Below are 8,133 nucleotides of genomic sequence, written 5' to 3'. Positions count from 1 at the left end.
GTTGGCTGTTACAATATTCAGAGCCATTTCCAATTTCAAAATGATCCTATGCAAGTCAGAAATGCTAAACATCCCGATCCCACATAAAAACAGCAGCTCAATTGAATCCGTCCTTTCCCTTTAGTTGGCAACCTCACACATTGAAATGCCTCAGCATATTCCTAACCCAGCTTCTCTATTCTGTGTAAGCTTTATATCATTAATGAACTCGATTAGATCAGACCTGCATAAATGTACCCAGCTAGCACAGTCATGGTTGGGGAGACTCAGCATTGTAAAGATGAACATCTTGCCCAGGCTGCTCTTCATGTTCCAAAGGATCCCTTACAGGATCCCGTTGGGTTTCTTCACAGTCTTGAAAGTCAATAGTATGCAAGTACGTGTGGAATTGCAAGCAACCCCGAATTGCTAGAAACCTACTTATTAAACCTAAAAGGGAAGAGAGTCTAGCTTTAACAGACTTTAAGCGTCATTTCTTAGCGATAGTATTAAATAGAACATAGGACTGGAAATACCATAAAGAGTCCAAGCTATGGGTACAACTAGAACTAGACCTAAGCGGTGTGGACTTGTTCCATCAGATATGGATACCTAGGAAATACCAGAAGCTATCCTTGAACACTTTACCACTTACTTGGTCCATTCTTGCGTTATGGGACTCGCTATGCAAAACACACAAATGACTTTACAACTCTCCTATAATGCAACTAACACTTTGATCTCTACGACACTGGCTCTACTCCACCAATTAACAACAACCACTGGTATTCTACCTATCTCTACAGTCTTACCATCTCACATCATTCATTCAGTAGATTGTATATATATATATATATATATATATATATATATATATATATATATATATATATATATATATATATATATATACTGTATTTGCTGGCGTATAAGACTACCTTTTACACTTAAAAAAAATGTCCAAAAAGCAGGGATCGTCTTATACGCCGGGTCAGCTGCTCGGATGCCTGCTGGATATGCAGTAATACTGTATGTAGCTTCGGCTACATACAGTATATACCGCTTAGCCAATCCCGGTGAGCGATGTATTCAAATGAATACAGAGCCTGCTCGCATTGGAGTAACAACCACTGCCAATCCGAGCAGGCTACATACAGTAGCCTACTCGGATTGTCTTTGAGAGTCAGAGAGGCGTGGGATGATGATGTTACAGCCTCTGCCAATCCAAGCAGGCTTTCTATTCATTAATATAATACATCGCTTGCCGTGATTGGCTTGAGCAAGAAGGGAGAAGAATATGGCTCCAGGAATATGAAGCGTTGGAAGCTTCGGAAGGGGGGTCGTCTTATACAGTGAGTACAGGCAAAAAATCCTAAAAATAATGTAAAATTAGGGGGTCGTCTTATATGCCCGGTCGCCTTATACACCGGCAAATACGGTATATATATATATATATATATATATATACATACATATTTATATTTATATATAAAAATCCCTATCATATGGAAGATTCTCTCATACTCCCTTCAAAAATAAATCGTATTTATTGAAGAAAACACGGTCCTACTGGTTTGCCTTTAAATTCTCTTTAGCCTATGCGCCTGAAATGATGTCTCAATCAATTTAAGCTGATGAATAGTCATCTATGTACATTGGTGTACAGTTGAGGCAGGATAACCCATTCCCCCTTATTATTTTTCTCCATTTCTCTACTTTCCTATTACATACATACGGTTTTCATTATCCTCCACATGAGGTATGTTTTTCCCTTTGATGGCATTTAATGTTTTATTTACCACATCAATGCGTTATGCTGGCCTATATTTACTGAACAGTCCCAAGTATCTAATAACTGCATGTTTATGACCAATGCCTTCATGAGTTTTCCCTATGCTAGGTGGCACCCTGTGTTTATTGGAATCGCCACCTGGGGGAACATACTGTTATCTCATTGTAACTAACCTAATACTCAATAAAAATGTATTGAACAAATAAGAGTGGACAGATAAATGGCAAATGAGGATTAATGTGGAGAAATGTAAAGTAATGCACTTGGGGGCAAAAAACATTAATGAAAAATATTCACCGAGTGGAGAAAAGCTGGGAGAAGCAAAGATAGAGATCTAAGGGTGCTAACAGATGACAGATTGAGCAACAGCATGCAGTGCCAAGCTGCAGCTACCAAAAGCATGTATAAATCTCTGGCGAGACCTCATCTTAAGTTTTCCGTTCACTTCTGGTCACCGGTCCTCCGAAGGGATGTACTGAGAGAATCCAAATAAAGGGCAACAAAACAAAACTAATAACTAATAAGGGGACCGGAGGACCTCAATTACGAGGAATGGCTGCAAACACTAAATGTATTCTCGCTGGAGAAAAGATGCTTGGGAGGGGACATGATAGCAATCTACAAATATCTTAATGGGAATCCCAGAATAGAAAATAAACCATTTAGTCCTAGTGAGTCTAAAAGGACACGGGCCACACAAGGAGACTGGAGAAGCAGTTTAACCTTAAACTGCATAGGGAGTGCTTCACTGTTAAGGAAAGAAGGATGTTGAACTCTCTCCCACAATTGGTGGTGGATGCAGGGAGTATGGATATCTTTAAAAGACTCTTAGATATACATCTTAAAAAAAGGACACAACATACATGGCTATGGGAAATCATTATAGACATTGATAAATGCACCTACACAGGTTGAATTGGATGGACTAGGGACTAGGGTCTATTTTCAGCTTTACTATGCAACATGTACAGGCCTGTCAGAAGTTTGCTATTGAACATCTCAATGATTCAGAGGAGAACTGGGTGAAAGTTTTGTAGTCAGATGAGACCAAAATCGAGCTCTTTGGCATCAACTAGCCATGTTTGGAGGAGAAGGAAAGCTGCATTTGACCCCAAGAACACCATCCCCACTGTGAAACATGGAGGTGGAAACATCATGATTTGGGGGTGTTCTTCTGCTTAGGGGACAGGACAACGTCACTGCAAAGGGGACAAATTGGACAAACGTAAAAAAAAATCAGCAGGGGATTAAATACTTTTTTCCTCCTCACTGTATGAGAGCTGAAAAAAGGGAAGGGACACACCCCCCTTCACACAGAAACAGGGCTGAGGCTGTCAATCAGCTGGAGATCCCTCCCCTGCCACCATTTCTTTCTTGGAAAACTTGCCAGAAGCGATTCATGCTGGTAGCAGAGGAACGAGGCAAGAAGAAATTACACTTAGGCTCGGTTTCCACTACTGCGAGTTGTTGTGCAACTTGACACATGTGAAGTCGCATGATAAGTTAAAACCCATGCATTTCAATGGTCCCTGCTCTAATTGGTGCGACTCAAAAAAGGTTCTTGCACTACTTTGTTCCGACTTGATCTCACATGGTTTTCACTGGTCGCATTGTAAATTGTGCGACTTTGGGATTGCAATAGTGGAAACAGAGCCCTAGTTCTCTTGAGACAAGTAGACACTATAAAAGGTGTACAAATCACTAAGCTTTTCTGAACCACAAATCACGAAAAAGCAAGAAAACTTGCAAGAAGGAAAAGTCACAAAGCACTGATGAAGGATAAAAAGGCTGTATGAGGAAATGTGAGAAATGAAAAAGAAGCAGACAAGATATGCTTGAAAAGTATGTGCTGGAAAGATGTTTATTTCTTGGATTTCTGTCCAGTTATGTATTTGGGCCCTCAGTATGTGTGGCCAACATCAGCAGAACCAAAAACCAGGGTTAATTATGACATGTGATGTAAAATCAAGGAAATCTGTATAGTACAAAAAAAGGAATCATAATTTGTCATTACTTCTTGCAAATTTTATCAAGCACTTAAATCTCAAAACTGGTCAACTGTGATCACATTTTTTCAATCAGAGGTAATTATGTATACATACATTTTTAACCTCCCTGTTCTGTTGCTGGATGTCTGAGTAACTGAGGGGTTAAAGCTGAACTCCTGGTAGGCAGCTAAATACACAATTAACATTCTGGAACAGATTTACCCGCCAAAAGAACTGTAATTTTCTGCAGCACGTTTTGCGAGCCAGTCACCCCTACCAGGCAGCATAGCCAAGCCTTTGGAACAGCACTGCAGAAGAATTTGGCCAAGTACATACAACCAGCCTGCAGATTGTACAATAAAATAGCAGCACATTGAAGAGACCACACTGCGCGTTTTTGTTAAAAGGTTCCCTCTGTCAGCAGAGAGACCAACTACTACTTACTGGCCCCTTCCATGCCCGAGCGCTCCTAGGCAAGGGGATTAGAAGTGGCTTAAAAAAAAAGAAAAAAAAGGCAAAAGTCTAATTTTCTTTAGACCTGTTGCATTTAAAAATACATTGACCTTTTACGAATAACAGTTTTTTGTTTTTTTAATATATATATGCCTGGAGTTCAGCTTTAAGAATTTATCATATCTTCCCCATAGGAAACTAGGCAGATAATCAAAAATGGAAGATCAAAGTTTATTTTTTTTTCTTTTTACTACCTGCATACAAAAACATATTGCACATCAAACAACCAAAACAAAAATAAAAATACCATACTAAGGACTAACATATGCAGTTTTATACAGGAGAAACATTCTGGAAATTGATCTTTTCATCAGTAGTTAGGATTATACCTTTGTGGACATGACTACGTTCGGTTTAGTGTTTATAGCAATGTTTGATTTTTAAATACTGTACAGTTTAATAAATAAACCAAACAAAGCCCCAATGAAGAACAGTCACTGCCAATAGCTGCAGATGAGTATTTGTCTGTTCCAGTGGTCTGCAGTTTCCTCCATACAGCTTTTTTTTTTTTAATAAAAAAGAAAAAAAAAAAAAATTAAACATGTATTAAAACGACCAGTTTCCAGACCTAACCAATGGAGAAGTTACAGTTCAGTGCAAAATACTTTTAGACTGCATTTTCTAGTTTTTCCTCAGGTGAAGAAGTGGTTGCATATTATTAAAAATGTAACAAAAGCAGCTAATGCTTTCAGAACAAATATTATGCAGGATCTCCCCAATTCAATGCTATATTTGAAAACAAAACATTTCCTTTAGCCAGCACTTTTTTTTTTTTTTACTTTTTTTTTCTTTAATGTTTTGTATACTATCTCAAGGCACATCTGATGATGTATTTAGAACACAGTAGGTATCAACTTATGTTTAACATGTGTATCAGGATCCCTCCCCTTTCTTTATTCCAAATGGAGGAACTGAAAGTGTGGTGTAAAGACTGGCGATCCTTAATCTATCTTTGGCAAGCTTGTACAAGCACTATTGTAAAATGTAATGTAAAGGAACTGTAAACTAGGAAACTCCATTTTAGGACACCCCGTTCAGTATGGCTTCTTGGTTGCTTCCATCTTTTCTTTCTGGGGCTGGTGTCTGAGACTTTGAAGCACTGTCGCCAGAGGACCCTCGAGGGCCATTTGTAACCTTTTCTGCAGGACTGTGTTCTTCAATTACATCTTTTACCTGGAAAAAGAAAACTTAATCAAAGCAAGCAAGCAAAGTCAAATTCAGAAAAAAAATTCAAAATCATGGAGTGACGCTCATCAAGGTGGGAAAGAAAGCTAAAAAGAAAAGAAAAACTTCACTCTATGTTAAAGCAGAACTAAACTCAATGATTAAAAAAATGTTTCCAACCTGTAAAAGCACCGTTATGCTCACTTCTGTGGCCATGCACACAGAAGCAAAAACCAGTGTGTTTAGCAGCAAAAAAACAAAAACAAACAGATGCACATAAATGCTAGAATCGTTTGCGCTTTAATACAAATGCATTCAGGTAGGTTAAGTAGATGATTATGTTAGCTCTCAACTTAAGTGCTGTGTCATCAAATGGCTTGTGTCATAGCCGATGACATTCAGCACCATGGCAATTGATCACATAGAGGCTACAGCTACAGCTTCCTTGGCTGTAAAGAATAGAAGAATTTAGCTCCACTTTAACTAAAAGAGCATCTGGTGAAAGTTAATTCTTCAGCTTACTCCCATGAAGCTACTCCAGTATTCATTTACCCTCCGTGCACCCAGCAGTGTGTATTAATGCACAGTTCCTTTAAAAAACGTGTGCAAATTTTTGCCACCAGAGAAATTTCTTATTTTTGCAGGATAGCGCAGCCATACAAACTGTGCCTCTTTTCTCTGTTGTGTCACACCCAAGTACTTTGTAATGAAATTCAACTGTTCAGAATTTTAAACAGGAATTTTGACTTTGAGTAAAGTATAGAACACAGGCCAAGTACTCTTAGGGCCCTTTCACACCTAGGGACAAACGGTCCGTTTATTGCAAGTCCGTTTACGGACTTGTAATGTATCCCTATGGGATTGCAGATGTTAGCGGATGATGCATCCGCTAACGTCCACAACCATCCGCGTCCGCAAAGATCAGCTTTTGCGGACGGAAGAAAACCCTATTTTTCTTCCGTCCGGCGGAACGGATGAAAACGGACACACGGTCCGTATTCATCCGATTCCCCATAGGGGAGAGCGGAGGAGAGACAGGGCGGTCTCTGCACTGTGTGCGGAGACCGCCCTGTCCGCCGACAGCTCAGTGGGGATTAACGGAGGAATCCCCGCTGAGCCAAACGGGCTGACGGAGCGGATCAATACGGATCCGCTCCGTGTGAAAGAGCCCTTAGAATACAAAAACTTTTGGTAACAATATGATCAATTTGTTACCAAAAGTAACGCCTATACCTTCCTGGTCTTCTATACCGGGACTTTTTTGTATTGCATGTTTTGGTTACGGTAACAACGCCCGATGTGGCAAGTAATCTATGAATGCATTCTAAACTACTGTGGACCAGTTTTTTGGTCAAGTTTAAGTATTCAAAGACCCTGGGCCATAGGCTCGTTCCTTCAGGTTTTTGGACAATGACAAGCTTTTGAGGACATACTCACTGGCTGCCTCCCCTAGATCCCTACCTTACAACTTTGTGAGCCCTCAGTTTAGTAGCAAGCAATGTAGAATAACCAGGGAATGGACAGGAGGGTGGCCCATGTCCTGTGCTGTACTCCAAGATATTGAACTTATAGGCAAGTAAAAATGTCTCCCATCTGAACCGTACAGTACAGGACACAGTCAAAGTGTTCATAGATCCTAGGACATCCCCAAGCAGTGAATGAGGAGGGTGGGAAGCAACTAGGCAAACAGAACACCAGGTTGCAGCTTTACAAAGCTAAATAAAAAAATAATAATGGTGCTGCGCGCTGCCAAAGTGATATATAAAATACAGTGACCTTACTTAAATTAACATCTAAGCTGCTGCAAATACAAATTGTGTCCCTACAATGGTAAGTGGCGATTGAAAGGGTGTGTATTTGTGCTCCTTAACCACTTCAGCCCCGGACCATTTTGCTGGTCAATGACAGGGCCACTTTTTGCGATTTGGCACTGTGTCGCTTTAACTGAAAATTGCACGGTCGTGCGACGTGGCTCCCAAACAGAATTGGCGTCTTTTTCCCACAAATAGAGCTTTCTTTTGGTGGTTGGCGGTTTTTATTTTTTGCGCTATAAACAAAAATAGAGCGACAATTTTGAAAAAAAAAAAATGAATATTTTTTACTTCTTGTTGTAATAAATATCCCCCAAAAATATATATAAAAGTTTTTTTTCCCTCAGTTTAGGCCGATACGTATTCTTGACTACATATTTTTCGTAAAAAAATACATAATAAAAAAAAAAAAAAAAAATCGCAATAGGTATTTGATTGATTTGCGCAAAAGTTATAGCGTCTACAAAATAGGGGATAGTTTTATTGCATTTTTATTAATGTTTTTTTTTTTTTTACTAGTAATGGCGGCGATCAGCGATTTTTATCGGTACTGCGACCTTATGGCAGACACTTCGGACACGTTTGACACATTTTTGGGGACATTGGCATTTTTATAGCGATCAGTGCTATAAAAATGCATTGATTACTGTAAAAATGGCACTGGCAGGGAAGGTGTTAACACTAGAGGGCGAGGAAGGGGTTAATTATGTTCCCTAGGTGTGTTCTAACTGAAAGGGGGTGGGACTGACTTGGGGAAATGACAGATTGCTGTTCATACATTTTATGAACAGACGAACAGTCACTTTTCCCCTGACAGGACCGGGAGCTGTATGTTTACACACACAGCTCCCAGTTCTCGCTCTGTATCGATCGCGGGTGCCCGGTG

General features: G+C 39.7%; 1 protein-coding gene across 2 annotated transcripts in view; it reads right to left on the bottom strand.

Moving 5' to 3' along the window:
• Positions 1–3,603: 3,603 nt before the first annotated feature.
• The window catches only part of FXR1 (FMR1 autosomal homolog 1), a 77,699-nt gene continuing 73,169 nt past the window's right edge, over positions 3,604–8,133 (bottom strand). For both annotated transcript variants that reach the window (XM_040349434.1, XM_040349435.1), the window contains one exon: positions 3,604–5,445. In XM_040349434.1, coding sequence (XP_040205368.1) covers positions 5,293–5,445 — 153 coding nt within the window. In that variant the 3' untranslated portion in view covers positions 3,604–5,292. The remainder of the gene's footprint in view (positions 5,446–8,133) is intronic.

The sequence above is a fragment of the Rana temporaria genome, chromosome 4, assembly GCF_905171775.1.
Source record: "Rana temporaria chromosome 4, aRanTem1.1, whole genome shotgun sequence".
Classification (NCBI taxonomy): domain Eukaryota; kingdom Metazoa; phylum Chordata; class Amphibia; order Anura; family Ranidae; genus Rana; species Rana temporaria.
The sequence above is the reverse complement of the archived record's forward strand: the minus strand, read 5'-3'. Positions and strand labels throughout refer to the sequence as shown.